Raw genomic sequence first — 24,371 nt, 5'->3', positions numbered from 1 at the left:
CCCAGGGAAATCTTAACCAGTACTTGAAAAGACGGTAGATAACTTTAAAAAAAAATTTTTTAAATTAATGTCTGAAAACATCTCGTCTTCGTTATAAAAGGACGGCATTCAATCTCCTCCTTCTCTTTTTGGTAAGACTCTTCCAGGGCCCTTCCAAGAGACTTCACCCAGAACAGGGATGCAGAAGGGAAAAACAGCTCCGAGAGCCCCACGGCCACTGCAGCGACTCGGAGGAGCAAAGCAGTCCTGCCTCCGCCCCACCCCTCCAAGTGCTCCGGGGGAGAAGCTGCTCGGGACTCAGCCACAGAGCCAGCTCTAGAGAAGGCGCCTCCGCCCCGGAGGCTCGCTTCCGCGCCTCCTCCCCGAATCACCTCCCCCTCTTCCCCACCCGAAAGATTCTGCGCATTAGTCTCCAGCGTGCGCGCGCACGTTTCCCCTCCGGTCCCAGAACGCGGGGCTCACCCGGGCTGGTTCCCCTTCCGATCCTCCCCGCCCCGCATGCGCAGTACGCGCGGGCGGTCTCCGTTTGTTTGAACAGGAAGGCGGACATATTAGTCCCTCTAGCCCCCCCGAGGCATTCACTGCCGCAACTCACTCTTCCTTTTCCCACCCCCTCCCACTACCTCCCTCCCCGCCCCAACCCGGACTTCTGCTGACCGGCCCCTCCCAGGCGTTCTCCCAGTTAGTCGCCGCCGTGACCGGACTCTTTGGCCTGTCTTCCCCCTGCCTTGTGTCCTTTCTTCCTTCCTTCCTTCCCTCCAGCCTCCTCGGACGGGCATCGGCCTCGCCCTGCCCCGCCGGACCCCGCGGCAGCAGCTGCAGCAGCAGCAGCAACGCCGGAGGCAGCAGCAACAACGGCGGCGGCTAGAGGACAAAATGGGCGAGTGAGGCAGCCTCGCCGGGAGCTGCTTTTGACCGAGGCGGAGCCGCACGTCGGACCTGGCCAAGCGGAGCCGGGCATGCGGAGTTAACCTGCCTGCCGCGTCTGGGACAGGAGCGGAGCGGGCCCCGCCGGCGGGCCCGGCAGCATCAGCTGGGAGCTCAACCTCTGTCCCCCTCCCCCCTTGACTACTCTCGGGAAGCTCTTCCTTGCCCTTTCCGCCCCCTCCCTCCCCTCTTGCTCTTCCCAGAGTGGGGGGGCCGGCCCTCCATGGAGGCGGCTGCGGCGGCCGGGACCCGGGCCCGCTAGGCTCGAGCACTTTCTCCCGGGGCGCCGAGGCCGGTGGCGACAGCGGCGGAGCGGGCTGTCGGGTGGGATGTGCCTCTGGGCTTCAGTGCGGCTACGGGTCGCTGTCGCCCCCAAAGCCCGGCCGGGAGAGCGGAGAGCCGCTCAGTGAAGGAGGAGCGCGGAGCCCCGGGCGCCCTCGGCGACCCCGAGGTTCCGGCCCCTCGGGCCGGACGCCGAAGCGGAGGAGGTAAACCCCTGGCCTGCGGAGGAAGTGAGCTCCGAGCGTTTTTCTGTCGCTGCTGCTGCTGGTAGAAGGGGATTGTCACCGCAGCAGCACCATGTCGACTGGGGACAGTTTTGAGACTCGGTTTGAGAAAATCGACAACCTGCTGCGGGATCCGAAGTCGGAAGTGAATTCGGATTGTTTGCTGGTAAGTGGGGGCCGCTCGGCGGCGCCGCGCCTTGTTTTGCTTTGCTCTGCTCGGGATTAAGTTTTATTTCCTCTTGGGGGCCTTGACTGCAGTGCACTACTAAAGAAAATTGCTTCTGTGCCTGGGACTCTACGGAAAGCATTTCGACCGCGATTAAAAAAAAAAAAAATTCCCTAGAGAGTCTTGGTGTACCATTCCAGTCTTGTGGTTCATCCAGAGGGAGTGTGGGAAGCTGCCTCCCTGGCTGATGAGCTCTGTGCAATCTCAAGTCCGACGTATTTATTAGGACTCTTATGAACTGTTATTGAAAGTATCTTAGAAGCAGGCATTCTTTTGTCAAAGTTGTCATTAGACGCATGGACCGGTAGTTAGGAAATAGAGGTTCTGTGAGGAAGTCATCTTCCTGATGAGCGTCAGACAGTTAGTTATGCAGGAAAGCACACACTTCTTTCAACAGATGGAGCAGAGCGCTTGGAAACTGACCATGGACGATTAATTAGTTTTGGAAATTGACTTTTAGCTACAATGTAGAGACTAGTTAAGTGTAAAAATCAAGACTCAAAGTGATTCTGAGTAATGTGCGTGGTTGATCAGCCTTCTCCATTCTCTTTGCACTGACTTAATTGGTTTTTATTTCAGCACATTGTGAACATCTTTAATAATTTTGTGCATTACACAAAACAGCAATCATAGTATAACTTTTTGTCATACTTCAGCTATTAAATCACTTTACTGGTTTTTAAAAATTGTTTTATATGTTGAAAGCTGAAGTCCAATTTCAGTGTTTGGGCGCTGATAGCTTGTACAGTTATAACTAGTTTAGAATTTAAGAGTTTTGTCACTTTTCTGCAGAATGACTCTTTGAATACTCTGTTGAAATATCAAATTAGTTTCTAATCATTTTTTTTCCAAGTTATAAAAGTATCTTGATGTTGGACTAAAATAAATTCCTCTTTAAAATGAAGTCACAGGGAGCATGTGTACTGATAAGATTTCACAGCATCTCCAGGGAATTATTGTTAAGAATGCAAGGGTCAGTTTATAACTTACCACTGGGACTAAGTGAATGTAAGACAGTTAAAAAAAAAAATAGTAGTCATTGAGCCATTCAGAGAAATGTTATTTTTAAATTTTATGCTTAGATAAAAGACAAAAATTATATTGAATAGTTTTAGGTTAGCATAGATTTTGGTTTCATTTTGATAATTTTGATTTTAAAATGAAGTTAACACTGTTTAGAATCGAGGTTACCAGGAACCTTAAAACCCCTTTATGTAAGAAATTTAATAGGCATAGAGAAATATCTTGCCCATATTTACTGATATAAAATTCTAAAATATGTAAGTTTTTTTTGTTTGTTTTTTTATGAATGAATCATTTAGGGGTTTTGCTCAGGAGGACAGTTGAAAGGGATTTAGAAGTTTCCTCATGATAGAAATTTCTTTGTAATTTAGTCAGACATTTATTGAACCATTATATGCCAGGCTTTGTATGTGTAAAATTTAAGAAATTTTGCTATTGCTTCCACTTTTTTCATCTTTAAAAAAACAACAATTCTTTTGAACTCATTGTGTGAAACAGCATGTGTACACAGGTTACAGTTCTTTTGGCCTGTTCTAGAGATCTTTTCCTATTCTTTACTTGTGACTACTGTATTCTTGAAACCCATTGTCAGGTTTTTTTCCTCCTATGTTCTTTGAAACCCACCATTTGCCCGAACGTTAAATTCTATGGGTAAAACATGAATAATTCAGAGGTTTTCCTCAACTACCATTTCACCTTTCCAGTGGAGAAGGGAAGGGAGCAGTTAAAAATCCAGACAGCATTCGGGTTGCAAGGGATGGATATGGGCAATTTCAAGAATCATTTCAAAGGGCAGTTTCCTAAGCTGCCCAGCTATTTGTCTACTCTTCCCTAAATTATCAAATAATATAATGAAGCCAAGTTACTAGATGTCGGTTGGAGAGGATGGGAACCTGTCCATAAACAAGTGTAGCGTCCAGACTAGCTCTCTTAGAGGATCTTGGGACCAGCCTTGATCTTAGAGGAGGAGTGCAGGAGAGCTATTAGAAGGATGGTCAAAGATGGAATGTCTCTATTTCCAGCCCTCTCAGCCCTTAAATACCTCAATATGATTACATCATTACAGCACACTAAGTATCTGTGAACTAGAGATACTGAGTTAACACCCTATTATAAGTATCTGTCCTTCAAATATACTTTTCTCAGAGTTCCCCAATATCTTCGGTCTTCTACATTCCTATACTTTATTTGTTGTATTTCTAGTGGTGGTTTCTATTTCTTTCTCAAGTATAGCTCTTTAAGGGTCCTTAAGATGAAAAATGAGCCCTCAGTATTCTTCCTTTATATGAGTAAATTCAATCAATCAAAAATTATTTGTTGAATTTTGATTCTTCTAGAAGAAAATGACAGTCTTCTTTCTTCAAAAAGCTTGTGATCTAGTAGGGGAAAGAATATGAATGAAAAACTGACTTGCAATATGTGTCAAACGAGGGCACATATTTATTATACTTTTTAAGATTTGTTTTGTTAAAAGCTGAGGAATACAGAAAAAGCATATAGATTTAGATTTTGGAGGGACCTCTGATCTTTAGGCTTACCATGTAGCAGGGGAGATAAGACATGAATGCTATTACAGAATAGGGCATAGGGTGCATAAAAAGTGCCATTACAGTACTGTGAGTTGTCATATTTGACTGAGGAAATCTGGAAAGGCTTTGTGGACAATAAGTGCTGTCCTGGGGAGTGGGTTGGAGTGGTTAAAGAAAACTTAATAAATGAATTTGGCCCTACCTATTATAATTGGAAAGGGAAAATGTAACAAAGTACTAGGAGCAGGTATAGTTACTGTGTTTTAGGGCTATTTGGGTTAGGAGAGGAGTAAGAAGTCATAGGATCTAAGATCCAGAGCTGGGAAGGACCTGAAAGATCACATAGGAACAAGATCACACATTTTAAGCTGAATGTGATTGTAAAGGCATTTACTCTTACCTCCTCATTTTACAGATGAAGAAGAGGTATATAGGGTATCCATGGAGGACTTGCACCTCTGGTGTGAGGGCTGATCCCTTTTTGGTGCTGCTTATTCAGCTTTGAGGTTCACTTGGCCCTTAAGTGCCATCTGTAGCTCCAAGAATCTGTAGGATGGGAACAGATCACAAGCTGATAAAGCTTTCAGAATAGACAGGCTAAAGTATGTTGAGGGTAACTGACAGCCTTCAAACCCATTGGTGAGGTAGGAGAATGTCTACCCCAAGCATATGAAGACTTTCCATGATGGAATAGGTGTTCTAAACACCATGAAAGCAAGTGAAGCAGGTGTAGTAATTAGAGATTGGTCAGACATCAAAGAAAGCAGGTTTATCCATTGCATCCCAGTAGTCATAACTTTGTCCTGCCACTAAAATTTGGAAAAGAGAGTGAGGCTGCCAACTTTGTGCTACTCTGCCTCACTTAAATCCAAGTCAAGATATCATCTTGTAATTTCATTGGCCCTCCTCTTGGAAAATGAAGGAAGAACAACAGGTGAGGAACTGAGGAATTTAAGTGACTTTTGTGGGGCTACACAGATAATAAACCTCAGAGGTGGGATTTAAATCTCAATCCTGTGAGTCCAAAGCCAGTGATTTTTTCAGTAAATAGGTAAAATCTTCCAAATAGATTATGGAGGGTTTTGAATCTTTGCCCATTTCAATTAGTAAACATTTTATTGAGCTTCCTTTTATTTTTAGGACAAAATGCAAACTAGTGGCTAATTAAAACTCTTTAAAATCTACATTTCCTCCTTTTCAGACTTAGTTTATATTTCTTCATATCTTCTGTTTCTGCTGAATTGTTCTATCTATTTCCAAAAACTTGACCTTCCATTTCCTGCTTCTTTGTCTTTGCACAGACCTGCAATATATTCCTTTCTTGCCTTTGCTTCTGGAATTTAGTTTTCTTCTATGCTTAGTTCAGAAGCTATTCCTAGTTTTGCTGCCTCTCCTAGTGGTTAGTATATTCTTTCTTGAAAATATATTATCTTTTGCATGGCCTTTTATGTACTTTTTACATAGTAGCTACTTAATAAATATTTCAATTCAATTGAGCTATTACTGTGTGCACAATAGGGGATACAGGGATTGAGATAGATCCTGACCTTAAGGATCTTATAAATTTGGGGAGTGGGATAGGGATGGTATTTCAGGCAGTTGAAATGGCATAAGCTTGAGATTAGGAAAACATCAATTGTTCAAGAACAAGACATTGGTTTTCATTAGGATATATATACAGAATTAGTTGAAAACCAGATCAGAAAGATAGGTTGCTGCCAAATTATGAAAGGTCTTCAGTAAAAGCTTGTTTAGGACTTTTAATTCAATGATCAGTGGGCAGCCATTGATTTGTGATTAGGAGAATGACTTCAGAGTTGCTCTTTCATTAAGATAATTTCTCTTTATTAGAGAGGACTAGCTATTTGAGACAAGGAGACTATAATGATCCAGGCAAGAATTAATGAGCTGATCTTGTGTGGCATGATAATTGTATAAACATGAATATATATATATATATATATATATATATATATATATATATATATATATATATATATATATATATTAGATTTAACATATTTCTACCATGTTTAATATAAAAAAAAGAATAATTTGGAAAATAGCATGTTAAATGCAAGTTGTCATAAAATAGATTTATAGATTCTCAAAAAAAAAAAAAAGAAAGAATTGGTGAGCTTGAAACTAGCATGCTGAAATTAGTAAGGTAGAGAGAACTGGGATAGATCTGGGAGTCTACATTTGAATAGGACCTGTTCTTTGGACTTGAGACGTGGAGGGAGCTGTAGAAATGGCTCATAGGTTTCAAGTTCGGGTGATTGAGAGAAATTGGTTTTGTCATTAATAATAATTATGAAGTTGAGAAAAAGAAGAATTTTTTTTTTTTTTTTTGGAAGATGAAAGGTTTAATAGGGCACATATTTGAGTATGAGTTGCTGGACTCCACTACGCAAATGTTACATAATCTCAATTAGACCCTCAAAGCTGCTAGGCAATTCTTCTATACTTCCCTTATCAATTCACTATTTCACTCTCCACAAAAGCTCTTCAAATTCATTTCTTCCTTCCTCAAATATCCCATGGCTTCTCTTCTCTGCAGTTTCTTACCTGAGAACCTTACCTCATATTTTACTAAGAAAAATTGAGGCCATTTGTTGAGCTCCTTTTTTTGTCATCTTCTTCATTTTATCATTCAAATGCTTTCTACTAATGTTTCCTCTTTCACCGAGTGTCACATAAAGAGGTGATCACATTCCTTGCCAAGCAAGCCTCTCTCACGGTACAACCATTTTCATTTCATCCTATTCCTTCATTAGCTTGCCTCCTCTGTCATCTCTGATCTCAGTTACTCGCAATTTTCTGTCTACTAGCAGCTTCCCTATTGCTTATAATTTCATCTTCAAAAGGCTCTCATTTGATCCTTATATTCCCAATAAATTATCATTTTGTCCTTTGTTTCTAAACTCCTTGAAAAAACCTTGTGTAACTCCACATCCTCTTTTCTTCTTTAACTCTATATTCTGGATTCCAACCTCATCAGTCATCCAAAATGTCTATCTCCAAAGTTACTAGCAATCTCTAACTTGCCATATCCAGTGGCCCTTTCTCGATTCTTATTATTCACCTTTGACACTGTTGGTTACCCTTTTCTTCCTGATATTCTCTTCTCTCTAAGCTTTTGGGAAATCCATCTCTTCTAATTTTCTTCCTTACATATCATACTGCTCTTTAGTCTCCTTTGCTGGTTCTTCATCTAAGCCACAATTATTAACTATGGGTATCTCAAGGGCTCTCTTCTCTCCCTCTCTACCCCAGCTTTGTGGTGCTCAACACCACAAAGGGATCTTGTAACTGAATGTGGGAGTTGCAAAATTATGATTTATTACCAGCAAACATTTGATTTGTATACCTATGTCATATATCTATATATCTGACATAATGGAAATATTTTTCAGATGAATAGGGGTAATAATAATAGTGGGAAAAGTTTTAAGAAGCTCTGCTCTTTACTACTTCATGGTAATTTCACCAACTCCTATAGAATTATCATCTCTATACTGATGATTTTTCAGATTTACTTATCTAGACCTAACCTCTTTGGTGACCTCCAGTCTTGCATCTCCAATTGCCTTTCAGACATCTCAAAACTAGATGTCTAGTAGACATCTTAAACATATTATGTTTGAAATGCAACTTATGTCTTTTCCTTTAAATTCTTCCCCTTTCCAAACTTCTCACTTGGGACCCAAATTCCCCAGGTTCTCAAACCTCCAGAGCCTCTTCTGTTCACTTTTTCACCTCCCATAGTCAATCTGTCTTCAATACCTGCTTAATTTTATTTTTGTAATGTCTCTTGAATATGCTCCTTTTTCTTCTCCAACACTACCACCTTGTTTTAAGCCCTCATACTTCACACCTAAACTACTACAATAGATAGAATATAGTAGCAATTACAGTAACCTGCTGGTTGGTCTGCTTATCACACATCTCTTCCCATCTGGTCTGTGTTCTATTTAGCTGTTGTGTGATTTTCCTAAAGCAGAGAACTGACCAGTGGCTCCTTATTACTTTCAGGATCAAATGCAAAATTCTCTGGTTGGCATTAAAAGTCCTTTATAATATACTCTTCTCACCCCACCTTTCTAGTCTTACACCTTTTCTCCCCTTCTCCCCTTAAGATCTAGTGACTGATTGATGAGAAATACTTTGTACACCACTGGAAATTCTAGATTAGTAACAGGACAAGGCTAAAAGATGACTATTTATGTGTCATATATAGTAGAGATGAAAGCTGGAGCACTCTGGATAAGATCTTCAAGGAAAAGGGTGGAGAGGAAAAATGTTTTAAGAACAGAACATGTCTGCATTTGGCAGGAGTGGAAGAGACAGAATGATTAGAGAAATAAAAAGGCCAGGAGAGGGTAGCCTCACCCGGAAGGTCAAGAAAGATGAGAACCGTGAAAAAGCTGTTTCATTATCAAGAATTCATTACCTATCTTTTGGTAAATGCCACATTGTAAAGAGTTGAGAAGTGATGTGAAAATGGAAGCAGGGAATGTAGATAATGAGTTTGAAAGATATCATGCCAAAAGGAAGGTAAGAAGTGAAACAGATTCCAGGGTTGTTGGAGGACTTTGGGGAGCAAAGAATCATTTGAGGATGTTTGTAGATGAAGGGCAAAGAGATGATGAAGAAGGAAAAATTAAAGATATGGGAGTCACAGTAAGTCAATAAATATTGTCCACTATATTCTATGCACTGGTCAAACAAATATTAAAAAAGGAAGGTCCTTTCCCCCCAAGGAATTAATAATCTAATGGAGAAAAACAAAACAAAAAGAAAGCTGGAAAAAAAATGAAGAAGATACCTGAATTAAGTGGAGAAGTCAGAATTCTTAAGGTGGTACAGCTAATTGAGAGATGAGATTTGTGATGAGGTCTCTACTGAAATATGTATGAGAAATTGTAGGACCAAGAGCTTGAAAGAGTTGGTGGAAATGGTTAGCTTTGGAAAAAAGAGGAAAAGATAGTTCAAACTAGATAAGATATGGAACACACATTACAAACTGAAAAACCATCTGTCAGATGCTATTACTTTTTTTTTTTCTTGAAGCAGGATAAATGTAAATATTCGGGAGATTTTAAGGTTGGAGGTAGAAAACTGAGGTAACCCAGTTTAGACAGACAACTTTCTCTGTAAAAGTAGTGATTCTTTAAGTGTGATCCAGGGACCCAAAGATCTTATGGGGGAATCTGTGAGGTGAAACTGTTTTTGTAACAATTCTAAGGTATTTTAGTTTCTAATATGATAAATATTGATAACTACAATTCACTTAAACAAAAGCATCTGTGGGTCATTGATCATTTTTAAGAATGTAAAGGAAGGAGGCAGTTAGGTGTCAGCTCTGAAGTCAGGAGGACCAGAGTTCAAATGTGGCCTTAGACACTTAACACTTCTTACTCTGTGACCCTGGGCAAGTCACTTGATCCCAATTGCCTCAGCAAAAAAACGAACAACCAAGAATGTGAGAGAAGCCTAAGAACAGAAAGCATGAAAATTGTTGCTGTAAAGTTGCTGTGAAATGGGATGGAATAAAATGAGGAAAAGTGAGTTTGTGGGCCTGAGAAAAATATAAGAAATTAGGAGTTTCTGGTAGAGAAATGAATAGATAATCAGCAAGATAGGGCAGCTAGGCTGAAAGTGGATAGTGTCAGTCCTGAAGTCAAGACTAATTTTCCTGAGTTAAGATATGGCCTTAGACTTGTTTGCCTTTGTTCTTAAAGAGGACCATGGCTTCAAGAACATGATGCCATGATATGCAAGTGAATTGGATTTAGATGAGGAATGTCTGTGCAGTCACCAGTCTCACTCTTTCCTCCAGAGCCATGTGTATCCGGTGGCATGATAACAGATCAGGACACTTATCAGCTGTGTAACCCTGGGCAAGTCACTTAAAATCCTGTTTGCTTCAATTTCCTCATCTTTAAAATGACCTGGAGAAAGAAAGGACAAACTTATCTTTTCCAAGAAAACCCTAAATAGGGTAACAAAAAGCCAGACATGATTAAAAACCAACTGAACATAACTGAATAACATTAAACAAGAGAATAAAATGGTTGAAGGTTTTTCTCTACAAGGCTGGTTGTGGTGAAATGTCTCTGTCCTATTTTGGAAAGGCAGTAATGAGTGTTAAAAAGATGGGTAAAATTAGTGTGAAGATGTAATTGATTTGTTCTGTATGCTCATCAGTCAACATTTTTATTTTTATTTAGAGCAAAAACATGTTTTTTTGAGTCCACGGATTTAGTAGTTCTTTCTTCTGCCTTTTCTGTGAAAGTTTTTGAATGTATCATGATTGAAGCTAAGAGCTGAGAAAAAAGAATGTTATTTAGTATAATTGGCCCTAGAATCTATCAGCTGGACTAGTAAGTGGCAGGGCTACATGTGTTTATAATTCAAAGCAACAGAAGAATTAAGGTTAGGAGGAAGGCTATATTGTGAACAAGGTAGAGGATCAGGCCCAAAAAGAGTAACATATTGGTGAAGCAAGCTTTATATAATTCTCTTCATTAAACCAGGGGAGAGTAGGAAAGAGAGAAACAAAAGAAAGTGAAGTAACGTAAAAAAGTACATCCAGAGAACTTTTTTGGGGGAGTGGGCAGAGGGGAGATCCTTAATTAGAGGGTTAAGAATGCCTGAAGCAGGAGAGGGGAGATAGTTGTAGGACTCCAGATTGTAAAGAATCTTATTCATTTGTAGATAGAGGATCTAGGACCCCTCTTACTCTTGAGTCCATAGTTAACAGATTAGACTAGATTTCTTAATTTGTAGACTGACCTTTTTTTTTTTTTTTTTGTCTATGAACTTTTAAAACAATATTTTGTTAACTATTTTGATATAATTGGTTTCCTTTACAATCTATGTATTTATTCCATATCTTAATAAAAAAACATTATTTTGAGTAGTTCAGACTTCACCAAAACTGCCAAGTACAAAAGAAAAGTGTAAGAATCCTCTCCCACACACTAGGTTGACAAGTCTGTGAATGACCAAATTAGAAAAAAGCTAGCATGTTATAGGTGCTTAAATGTTATGAAATTAATTTCTTCAGAAAAGTGCTGTCCTAAAATCCCCAAATGTCTCCCTGTTGGAAAGTAGATTTAAGAAGCCTAAGAAATAGCCTTGCCAACCAAATTCATAGCAAATAGCCAGAATTGAATTAACATCAAAGATTTGCCAGCAGAAAAGGAGAGGCAAACAGAGTGTCTAGACCATGTAGTTGATGCTTAGAAATAAATTTAAACCATAAAAATATCGAGAAATTAGTGAATCTTTTTTTCCCTTTTATCTGACACTATATGAAGGGCTTTCTCCACCTTTCTATCTATTGTACTTTGTAGTAAATCTCCTTTAAAAAACATCAACATTGCATGATACTCTGGGAAACTAGGGGGAAAGGAGGAAGGATGAATGAAAGTTCCCCACCTTCAGGAATCCTGGGAGGACAACTGAGGAGAATGAGTAGAAATTGTAGAAGCTAAAATTTAGCAAATGGTGCTGGCTATCGAGATGAGAGGAAATATTTTGCAGAGGAGTCAAGTGGATACTAGAGACTGGGTGACCCTAGCACAGACAATCTAATTTTTATGACAATACCATTGAACATGAAATAAAAATGTTTTGGAAGATTGGATCTGATTGTATTTGTATTATTGAATAGAATGGAAAAAGGCCAAAGGTTAGGAATTGATTTTTAAGTTATTGCAATTTGTTTACATGGAACAGTAATAGGGTAATGAGAATGCTAAGGAAGGAACAAATGATATATACTTTATGAAGGATATCTTTGTTCCTGTTCTTTGCAATAGCAATAGCACAATGCCTTTTACTGCTGTACCTTTTAGACTGCTTGTCTTTTCCATGCTATGAATTTAGTTATACAAAGAGTTTGTTAAATAGTATACACTGCTTTGTTGAACACTTATCAAAATGATTTTCTGAATGTTTCTGAAAATTTTCCATCTTTGGGCTGCTTTGGTGGGGCAAAAGGTCAAGTAATTTGCTCAGAAATCTTCATTGGCTCCCAAATGCCTACTGAATCGAGGCATTTTATTTACTCATGCCAGGCATTCAAAAACTTTTAGTCTGGTGCCACCCTTCTTTGCAATCTAATTTCATACTGTTACCTATATTTCAGAAAAACTGTAATATTCTTACTTTCTCTGTGCTCCATGCCATCTCACTCTAGACCATTTGTTTATGCTGTTCTCTGTATCTGGAATTCCTGCCCCCATTGAATTCATACTCATTTTTTCAAGTCCTATTAAAATTTCTTCTCCTCCATGAGTCTTTCTTTGATTTTTTTCCCCTTCACCTTCATTTAGTAATAACCTTTCCACTTGTCTTATGCTCTTTTCATGTACTATTTTGTCATTATTATCATTTTATTATTTCTTCACATGTCATAGCCTCACTATAGCTTTTTTGAGAATGAGGCTATTTCTACCTAAATTTTATACCTTGTTTTAATTTGTAACTTGTCCAACTTTCGTATCCTATTTAATTTCATGTGTTGTGTCCAGGTTTGCCTAACAGATGTTTGATAAATTGACTTGAACAATAACTTAAAACTCATTACTGACATACTGATACATAACATATTAAATTTAAATTGATTGTTCTTGGCTTCCTATTTGTTTGACTCTTGCTTTGTCCTTTCTGTGAATTCTCTGGGCAGGCAGTAGTGGTGTAGTGAAAATTATGCTAGCCAGACATGGAGTCAGTAAAGATCTGGACTTGAGTTTGAGAACAGCATTAGCCATGTGGACAAATCATTGTTCAGACTTCAGCTTCCTTTTTTGTTTAGTGGATACAATAATACCTGTTTGAAATATTAAGGTATCAAAAGAACCAAATGTATAGATTTGAAACAACATGGGAAAGTTGTAAGAAGTGATATAGAGCAATGATAAACATAACAAAAGAATAATATAATACATGCTGGTTTCATCCATGTTAAGTTAGCTCAAATTTATTAAGTGCTCACTATATGCCCAGCACTGTGCTCAGAGCTGGGAATACAAAGAAAAGCAAAAAATTATTTTAGCTCTTAAGGATTTTGTTGTTGTTCAGTCATTTTCAGTTCACTTTTTGTGAATGGATTTGGGGTTTTCTTGGCAAAGATAATGGAGTGATTTGCCATTTTCTTCAACTTAGGCAGACAGGGTTGAAGGACTTGTCCAAGATCACACAGCTAGTAAGTGTCAGATTTGATTCAGAAAGATGAGTCTTACTCTAGGCCTGGTACTCTATTCATTGCAGCACTTAGCTGCCCCTGGGAGATTACAGTCTAACTGGGTGACAATATGTTAGCAACTATGTTTAAACAAAAGATATATTCAAGAAGGTACTAAAATTAAGTAGGAGCAGAAAAGGCTTCTTTGCAATTTGCAAAATATGGGACTTTATTGTTGAAACTTGAAGGAAGCCAAGGAGGCAGAGGTGAAGAGAGAAAAATCTCTGAGGCATTGAAGTCAGCCTTTCAAAAAAGTGCAGAGTTAGGAGATGGTGATTATACCATTTTTAAAATCTCTGTATTTGTTGCCTACTGTGATGTTTCACATAGAGTAGTCCATTTGATAAATATTTATATTGAATTGATTCTTGTAACCTCAGTGGCTCCTGTTTGGATGACTTGGTATTACCTATAGTTTTCTCTTGTCCTCTATTTCTTCTAGTAGATATTTCTATTTGCATAGTCTGTTCTGACTTCAAATTAATTATAGATGAAATAGAATTCAATTGGATTCAATTCAATATATAAAATTCTTGGACATGAGGGAAATTACAAAGATAAGTAAGATACTTTACCATCAAGAAACTTACCATCTAATTGGAGTGATAAAAAAAGTAGGTAGGTAGTCATAAAATAGAAATAAATACATGAGTCCAAGTTCCTGAAAGCTCTGAGTTTTGAAAGATTTTCTAATCTTAAGGAAAATGAGCAGAAGGACACGTTATTTGAAGTAGATCTTGATGAATGAGTAAATTCAAAAGGTAGGGAATTAAGGCGTGCATGAGCAAAGGTTTCAGAGGAAGTATTAGAAAATATGACCTGAGTTTGTAGACTAGAGAGTAATCTAGTTTGGCTGGAATTTTTCTTCTAGTACCTCTCTGAATTACTGTTCTTTATTAAGAATATTGTAATTTTTCCTGTTAACCAACCTTGAAATCTTTTTTTTTTTTTTCCCCTGAGGCTGGGGTTAAGTGACTTGCCCAGGGTCACACAGCTAGGAAGTGTTAAGTGTCTGAGACCAGATTTGAACTTGGGTCCTCCTGAATTCAAGGCTGGTGCTCTATCCACTGCCCCACCTAGCTGCCCCCACCAACCTTGAAATCTTAAGAGTTATCAGATTCTTCCTTGTTTGTTGCTTCCCATATCCAGACACCAAACCCTGTTGTGTTGACCATTTTTCACATCTCTTGTATCTGTCCTTTTTTCTCCTATTTCCCTTGTCAGCCACTCTTGTTCATACTCTTATTACTACATATCTAGAGTACTGCTGTAGACTCCCAACAAGCCTCCTTACCTGTAGTCTCTTTCCACGCTTAATTTGCCTTGCAGACTGCTGAACTGACTTCCATTTATGTGTATTATGTATGTGATTTGTTGGTGGAAAAAATATCTTGTGTACATTTTTAGATTCTTATATTGTTAGAACTGGAAAACTAAATTCTAGAAATAATTTGACAACTCTATTTTATTATATGAGGAAACTCAAGTTTAGAAGTTTAATTGACTTATGTAGGGTTACATTGAAACTTGGATTCAAATGCAGCTAAATCTCAGGCCACTGTTTTTTCCTGTTGCTGACTGTTGATATCAACTTGTTCTTCAGGAAAATAATTTTTGGGGGCTGGGGATTTAAAATAAATGCTAAAAATAGGTAAATAATATTACTAAGTAGTTAAAATAGGGATAATTTTAAAAAGAAAATTAACAGGCAAATAGTAAATATTAGATACCAGAAAAGGAGGAGCCAAATCCCCAAATCGGAAGAACCTGATCCTTGTACTGTTTTAATAGTGAAGTTTTTCTCGAAATGGAAAAATTTTAGACAAAAAAAATCTGAACATAAGAATTTGCCACATTCCTGTTTGTGAACAGAAATTTTGTTTAATAATGTCCACTTAGACTATTACAGGTTTTCATAACTGAGAACTCCCAAGTTCTTTCACATATATATATTTTGTCCATGAACTTCTTTTGAACTTAGAAATCAGAAGCTTAAACATTTCAATTTCTAAAGAGCAAATAAAAAAGAGGCTTGTTTATAAATTGAACTTCTGTTATTATTTTTTTTTATTATAGAGTACTTTAAATTTTAACAAGGTAGTAATAGAATTTCTCTGTGGTCCCTTTTGAACTTTTGTGTTTTTTTCTATATATCTTTAAAAAAAATTTTTATGCTGGGGCAGCTAGGTGGCGCAGTGGATAGAGCACCAGCCTTGAATTCAGGAGAACCTGAGTTCAGATTTGGTCTCAGACACTTAACACTTCACACTTCCTAGCTGTGTGACCCTGGGCAAGTCACTTAACCCCAGCCTGGGGGAGGGGGGAATTAATGCCTTTTTAAAAATATCAGTACTCACCAACTGCCTCTGTCCTGCAACAAATAAGTTTAACCCAACAAAAAACAATAGCACATTAGACACTTTTTTCTCCTCTCAATAGTGTTTTATTTTTCCAATTACATATAAAGATAGTTTTCACCCTTCTTCATAGTTCTCTCTGGATGATGAAGGTATTTTCCATTCCAAGTCTATTGGAATTATCTTGGATCACTGTATTGCTAAGAAGAGCTAAGTCTATCATATTGATCATAACAATGTTACTGTGTACAATGTTCTCCTGGTTCTGCTCATTTCACTCAGCATCAATTCATTTAAGTCTTTTCAGAAACCAGTCTGCTGATCATTTCTTATACAACAGTAATCTTCCAATACATTCATATACCATAACTTATTTAGTTATTCCCCAATGAATGGGTATCCATTCAATTTTCAATTCCTTGCTACCACAAAAAGAGCTGCTACAAGCATTTTTGTACATATGGGTCCTTTTCTCTTTTTTATGATACAGACTCCAGTAGAGACACTATTGGATCAAAGAGTATACATAGTTTGATAGCTCTTTGGGCATAGTTCCAAATTGTTCTCCAGAATGACTGGATCAGTTCACAACTCTATCAACAATGCCTTCTATTGATCACTTTAATATATATTCTCACAACTTGCCTGTAGCTAAAGGCAATTCTTTTCTGTTTAGGGTATGTGATTTTATTCCTAACATTTGGAAAGTAATCCCTTTTCTTGCTAAGTGGGACATTAATTTCTATTTGTAAACTTTTTGTCAATACCAAGCCTCTCATCTGGACCAGTGTTTCTTAACCACAATCTTGGGAATTGCACATTTATATCCTGTCTCATATCATCTCCCTCCTTGATTTAACTGGAGAATTAGTTTCTTATAGAATTGTTTCTTTTTTTGGAAAAGGTTTTTTTTTTTTTTTTTTAATAGGGTTTGTGGGAATCCTCAGGATTGTTGAATTATGGACAATTTTCAGAACCACTGAACCAGAGATATGGCCTCCTAGGTAGTCATGTGATTTGATTTCTTTGGCACACATTTGAAGTTAGTAGCACACTCATTTTTCCTTTTTGATATCAATTTGGATATAGTGATTATTATATCTCATGTCAGAAGATACCTCTTAATTTGTGAATATTGTTATTAAGTTGGTGATCATCTGTAATAACATATAAAATAATTTCCTGTATGCTGTCATATTTTTTTTAGTGAGGAAATGAGAAATACAGATGTTTATCACTTATGTTTCTATTGATTGCCTCAATTTCTTAATAAGTACTTGAAACTTCATTGCAGCAAGTTCCACTTGCCTCATAAAATAGGTTGCATAACCTTAAGTTTCCTCTTATAGAAGAGACTCCTCTTTCATCTAATTATAATATAAAAATAAAAAGTTCATCTGGGCAAGAAGGAATGACAAATACTACTTGGCAGTCAACATTGTATGGTTGTTTTGTAAAACATTTTAATAGGTACTTCAAAAAGCCCCATTCTTATACATTTGGAGAGACTTGGGAAGTCTTGTATGAGTTGATGAAGAATGAAGTTAGCAGAACCAGGAGAACTTTGATTATGGCAGTGATAAGCTAAAACTCCAGAAGACCCCAGATGTTTCCTCACCTCTTGACAAAAAAGTAATGAACTGGAGGTGTAGAAAGGTGTGGAGAAGGGAAGGATTTGAATGCCTAACAGGATTTTATATTTGATCCTAAAGATGATAGGGAGCCACAGGGTGAGGGAGGGGGAGGAGGGAAGAGACAGAGAGTGAGAGAGAGAGAGAGAGAGGGTATGTATGTAGGTGGTGTATTTAGATCCAAACTTTGATGAATGGGTGGGATTTGTGGCAGGGAAGCCAACTAGCAGGATATTGAGCTAGTCTGTTGGTGGCAGTGTTAGAGGAGAGAAGGGGAGTAGTATTAGAGTATGGTAGATAAAAATTAAAACTGACAGGCTTTGTGGAGTCTGAGAGAGAGTGAGGAGTTGAAGATAATACCTAGATGACCAGGATACTTTAGATAGTAATAGAAAGGTTAGAAGGAATGGAGGGTTTGGTGGAAAAAGATAAGGAGTTCAGATTTGGAGACATTGGACATGTTAAGGGATCAGTTAGTAGACAGTAAGTGATGTGAAACTGGAAGTCAGGGAAGTCAGGTAAGAACTGGATGAGTTTTGCTTGATTATTTTTGTTACAATGGAAGCCTTAAGGCTGGAGTAGAAGATGAGTTGTGATATAGATATACAAAAAAATGAAAAAGAAAAGAAAAGAATGGCACTAAAATGAAAAAAAAAATGCACAAAAGAGAACAGAGAGCTTAGATTATCAGACAAGCTCTAGTACAGCTTTGGAACCAAAATGTTGAATTTGTTATCTACTAGAAAAACAAACTATATGTAATAGAAATTCACTGTGCAGTCCTCTTCTTTTTTTTTTTTCCCCATTTATGAAAATGTTGATGATTGTCATGTGCAGATAACAAGATACAATAATCTTAGAGGAGGTTGTAGTGTTTATGTAGAACTCTCCTTAAAAAAACATATCTGAGCTCTGTTTGTGTAGCTGAAAATTGGTATACATTTAGACAGAATATTAGGATGGAGTGACAGCTGAAGAATTTTGAGTTTCATTTTAATTTGGGAAGGATTTCTTAAGTAAATTAAGTTTAATTAAAAACAATGCAACCTTATAGTAGTATACAGCTCTCTCTATCATATGTGAAGTACCTTGTTGTGGTTCATCTCCTTTGATGATCATATCTCTCCATTGAGGGTATTAATACTGCTAGGTAACATTTACATAATTATTTGAGGTTTATAAAAAACTTTTTTTTTTATTATGATGCTCTAAGGTAGATTGTGCAAGTAGTATTATAGTTATTTTACAGAGGAGGAAACTAAGATTTCTGTGGGTTAAATGACCTGTTCAAAGTTATACAGCTAGTAAGTTTTAGAGCCAGTACCCAGCTCTAGGTCTTCTGACTTCCAATGTACTATTCTTCCCACTGTATCATTCTGCCTCTCTAGAGAGTGCAGAATGAGTGTTTTTATTATTATTATTATTATTGCAGATGAGAAAAATGAGGCCAGAGGTGGAGTCTGGGGTTACAACCTAAGAATTTCTGACTCTTTTTAAGGTCTTTCTACTATACAATATTACTAGGGGCCTCTGTGTTAGTGGGGAGGTGGGGAGGTCTAACCTGTTGTAATTCAGACCATCATAGGGATTTAGTTATAATGTGTCACTCCCTTCTTTATACTCAAATATCAATTCAAATTCAACAAATAGGCACTCTTGCACTATAAACAACTCTGTGGGTGTATGGAGGAACAGTTTAGACGAACAGATGAAACATGAATTGAGCCATTCATTAATCTTTTGAGTCACATTTATCCAGAAATATTTTTTAATCCAAAGGAATCACATATAGAAATCTTTAATAAACAAAGGAAATTGTTCAGTTTTTTCTTTTTTGATAATTTCACTCTTTGGTGTCATGTATCCAATGTGAGTAGTTTTAATAGCAAATGAGTAGCTTTTCCTCACATAAGGAAATGTTGTGTTGTGTTCATATTATTGAAGGCCATACAGTAGCTTAAAAAAAAAAGGAATTGCTGAATATCCCACATTCCAGAGTAGTGTGTGTTTTTAAATAAGTGCTATTATTAATTGTTTGAGGGAAAATAAAGATTAAGGAAAGTAGACTAGGCAGGAGAAAAAGTATGAAGGCACAAATATTATCTAGGCCTATAAAGCTGTTGATTATTTAATATAATTTTTAGAAGCTTATATTGAACTCCTTTTTAATTCTTGTGACATTCTGATGCTCAAGTGCATGTAAACCAAGATATATTATTCATTTATGAATTTCTTTTTTTCATAACTTCATAATTTTCTTATAAACAAAGATCATAATTAGTGTACTTTCTTGCATATTCATTTTTTTCCCCAAAAAATGTTTACAGGTGGTAATTTATGTGTCATTCTTTGTAAAGTGGCAGGCATTTCTGTCACAATCTATTTATTTATTATTGCTGGGGCAATTGGGTTTAAGTTTATATTTCCCCACCTTACTGATACATACAATTCTCCCTCTTGGCTTTTGGCAAATAGTGGTAATTATATATCTTTACATTTGATGTAGGGGAAACAGCAATTTGGGCACACAACTGAGTGAATTTAGTTTTTTCTCTTAGTTATAAATGATGAGAAGAAAAGCACAAGTTAGTACCCTTCACTCTCCTAACTAACAGAGGACTGAGGAGAGATGCAGTGGGTCTGGTCAATAAGGTTTGGCACCCATGTGCAGGGGATAGAACTGGCCTGAGTCAGGAGGACCTGAATTCAAATTCTACCGCTGACAAGTAGTAGTGGTACTTCTGACAACTTAGATCATACTAAGTAAGTAAATGAGAGGCCTTTTTGCTCAAGTTATATACCAGTTCTTGATTTAAAGGACCACTTTCTACTTCCATACTTCAAATTATAGTATAATTGATAATTATCAAAACTATTTGATACTGGTTTAAAAAAAAATTAAAAAGTAGCTCAATGGAAGGGACTGGAAAAGGAAGCACACTTGATTGAACGGAATGCATCATAAATCTCAGAACAAACATTACTTGGGTGTGAGGCAGGTGAGACCTTTGTTGACAGGATTTATTGCTGGGACATCTGGAAACAGTTTGGGAGAAATTAGGCTTATATCATTTACTACAAAAAAGTTCAGAAGGGATGCTTGCCCTGAATATTAAAAATCACAACATAATTAGAAGAGAACCAGATTAAGTACTTTTTGAAGCTGTAATGGGGGGGGGCGGCAACACTTCTTGTGGGGGAGAAAAACCATTTTACTGATATCTTCTGTTTATATATCACCTACATTTCCTTTTAAATCATTCTTCCATTTCTTACCAAACAACTACTCCTTATACTCAAGAGTAAAAAAAGAATAGGGAAAAAAGAATTTGGCAAAACTAAACATGTTGAAAAATTTTATATTACATGCTGTATTTGAAACTCATAATCATCCACCTGTGCAAAGAAGCACAGGTTAGGTTAGGTTAATCCTAATTATAACCATAGAAGTTTCTAATGAAGAATGAAATGAGAAGTACTAGAATAATTCATACAATGGCCACAATAATGGAAAACAGTGGGATCAAATAGAAACATCCCTGTGGTCTGCATATTGACTTAAAAAATAACAAATTAATATTATATGTTATATCTTTTAAACATTTCTCAATTATATTTCAATATGATTCAGTCTTCTCCTGGGAATTTGTAGGCCACTAGTTCATATCACCTCTGATGTGAAAACAACAACTTTGAAAGACTTAACTTTGATGCAGTGACCAACTGAAGTATATCAGCTCGTGACAGACATGTGATAGGTTAGTAGACAGACAGTAGAGTTTCAGACATGGCCAATGTGTTGAAGTGTTTTCCTTGTCTATATTTGTATGAGGGAAGATGGCTCTCAGTGACACTTTAAAAGGTTTTTAAAAATGTCATTTTTTTAGAGATGTTGAAAATAAAGTACTTTGTAGGAATTTATCTTGCAGAAAAGTGGAGTTTGAATTCTTTAAAGGATTTGTAAGAATTCATTAGGGTAAGAGGTAGAGTGAAAGCTATAAACAAAGTATATAGAACAGCCTGAGCAAGAGAACAGGAAGTTGTTCAGTTTGATTGAAATGTGCTTTGTGCCTGAGTTCTTTAATTCTTATTTATGTTTCTGATATCCAAAGTAAAGAACAATTGTCAGAAGGTATATTTATAGTAAGGGAGATGGAGGGAGACATAAAACAAAAAAATTAATGTAGTATAAAAGATATATCAATAAAGTTTCTAAAAAATAAATGGCTAACCCTCTTTCAAATCCCAAAGTCAAAAAACTTATATGCCAGTCAATCAATAAATATTTAAGTACCTACCTTGTATCAGGCACTGTACTAAACTTGTGATACAAAAAGAGGTAAAAGGAGTTTTTAATCTAATGGGGGAGGCAATAAACAAATAAATATATACAAACTATACACAGAATCATTGGTTAATAATTGAGAGAGGTGCTAGAATTAAGGGAGTTTGGAAAAGGCTTCTTCTATAGAAGACAGGATTTTGAGTTTAAGTTGAGACTTAAAGGAAACCAGAGAAGCCAGTAGACAGAGATAAAGGGAAAGCAGGAGATAAAGAAGGGAAAGCAATCCAGGTATCAGGAGCAGCCAAAAAAAATGCCCAAAGCTAAGAGAGGAAGGCAGGATGCCTCAAGTTGTTTTGTACAAGAAAGCTAATATCATTAAATTGAAGAATATGTGGTAGGAGTAAAGTATAAGATGACTGGAAAGATAGGAGGGGGGATTGGGCTATGAATGGCTTTGAATACTAAGCAGACGATATTGAATTTGACTCTAGATGCAGTAAAGAACCACTTGAGTTAATTCAGTAGGGAGATGACCTAACCAGTCACTTTAGTAACTGAAGAATAAGGAGAGACTTGAGTCAAGTAGATCCATCAAGCAGTGTGTAGCAGTAGTCAGGCTTGAGTTGATGAAGCCTTGCACTAGAGGAGAGGGGACAGTGTTTTCAGGAGATGTTGCAGAAGTGAAATCTACAGACCTTCATAATAGATTGGATATAGGGGGCTGAGAAATGTAGTAAAAAATCCAAGATAACTTATAGATATTCTATAGTAATAGGAAAGATAAGAAGTGAGAGCAAAAATGCAAAGTGAATGGGGCAAAAGATAATAAGTTCAATTTTGAATATGTTGAGTTTAAGATCTCTACTGAGCATCAAGTCTGAGATGTCTGAAATACAATTAGAGATGTAAGATTAGAGGTCTTCAGAGAGTTTGGGGCAGGACCAACTACATTTGAGAATCATTGGCATAGAGATGGCAATTAAATCATAGGAGCTGATGAGATTACTCAGTGAATTAGTATATAGGGAAAAGAGAAGAGAAGGTGGCCCAAGATTTAATAATCCCTCAGAATACCTCTGGTTAAAGGGTGTGATCTGGATGAAGATTCAACAAAGGAAATTGAGGAAGAAGAGGTAGGAGAGCCAAGAAAGAGTAATGTCCTGAAAACCTAGGGAAAAGAGAGACAATGATCAACAGTGTCAAAGGGTGCAGAGAGGTTGAGGAGAATGAGGATAATTACAAGGCCATTGGGATTTGGCAACTAAGAGATGCAAAGATTGTAGAGGGCCAAAACTCTGAAAAGGTGTACTTGAATCAAGGACAGCAAGGTGCTTATAGTTAAGCACCTACTCAGTGTGAGATAATGGTTCTCTAAACATATATTTAATGTAATATCTGATGTAATGGTTGCACATGCTCAGTTGTTATAGAAATGTAATGGTACTGAATTATTTAAGGGCTGGAAGGACTGGGAATGAGCTTCTCAGACACAAACACACAGAAAATTTGGGACTCCATCTTTGACTAGCCTCGTGGTGGCTCCTGCCTTCATAGCCTGGACATTACAAAACACAATTTGAAACATTCACCCTTGCAAAGCCTTATGTTTTCTTCTTTCACATTTCCGCCTTTATCATGTTGCATAGGAAAAGAAGAACTGAGAAAGAAAGAAAAGGCAAGCAAACAACAAAAAAAGATGAAAATGCTATGCTGTGATCCACATTTAATCCTCATAGTCTTCTCTCTGGGTGTAGATGGATCTTTTCATCACAAGCCTATTGATATTGGCCTCAATTACTTCATTGTTGAAAAGAGTCAAGTCTATTAGTGTTGACCATCACATAATCTTCTTGTTTCTGTGTACAATGTTCTTTTGGTTCAACTCATTTCACTTAGCATCAGTTCATGTAAATTTCTCTAGGCCTTTCTGAAATCATTCTGCTGATCATTTCTTATAAAACAGTAATATTCCATCACATTCATATACCATAACTTATTCAGACATTCTCCAATGGAAGGGAATCCACTCCCTTGGCACTATAAAAAGAGTTACTACAAACATTTTTTGCACATTCCTTTTCCCATTTTTGTCATCTTTTTGGGATACAGACCTAGTAGAGGCATGAGGCAAATATACTTTTAATTCTCAAATATACAAAGAAAATGCTGAAAAATAAAAATGAGAGTACGAATTTGGAAGAGTGTAGAGAGGTAAAAAACTACTAGTAGATTATGGTTGAGTAAAGGGATTTTGGAATTCTTTTAATGTGGAGGTGTTGGTAAGATGAAGGACATGACCATCTTTGTGTGTGGCTGTAGGTTGAGGGACTGAGTGGTCAGAGTTTTGGAGGGAGAATATGCATGTTGAAGTCTCCTGATATGAAGGCAGGAGTTGAGAAGAGAAAAATCGTGTCATACACCAAATTAATTGAGTAAAGAAGAGGAGTGACCCAGAAGTTTGTAGGCAGCAGCTATCAGAATTTTGATAGATATAAATTAACATGAACCTTAGAGGAGGAGAGATTACTGAATGGTTGGTGAAAGAGAGAACCTGGAAGTGTCATCAGGGAGCAGGAAGTATTTCAACTTCCCTGACTTGAATACTAAACTGAGGGGAATGAGTGAAGATAT

The 24,371-nt window shown here is 37.3% G+C and overlaps 1 protein-coding gene across 2 annotated transcripts in view; it reads left to right on the top strand.

Moving 5' to 3' along the window:
* The first annotated feature begins 643 nt into the window (after positions 1 to 643).
* ROCK1 (Rho associated coiled-coil containing protein kinase 1) overlaps positions 644 to 24,371 on the top strand; it is a 114,041-nt gene continuing 90,313 nt past the window's right edge. For both annotated transcript variants that reach the window (XM_074276269.1, XM_074276261.1), the window contains exon 1: positions 644 to 1,599. In XM_074276269.1, the coding sequence (XP_074132370.1) occupies positions 1,507 to 1,599 (93 nt within the window). In that variant the 5' untranslated portion in view covers positions 644 to 1,506. The remainder of the gene's footprint in view (positions 1,600 to 24,371) is intronic.

Source organism: Sminthopsis crassicaudata, chromosome 1, assembly GCF_048593235.1.
Source record: "Sminthopsis crassicaudata isolate SCR6 chromosome 1, ASM4859323v1, whole genome shotgun sequence".
Taxonomy (NCBI): Eukaryota; Metazoa; Chordata; class Mammalia; order Dasyuromorphia; family Dasyuridae; genus Sminthopsis; species Sminthopsis crassicaudata.
This window is presented reverse-complemented; position numbering and strand designations above follow the sequence as displayed.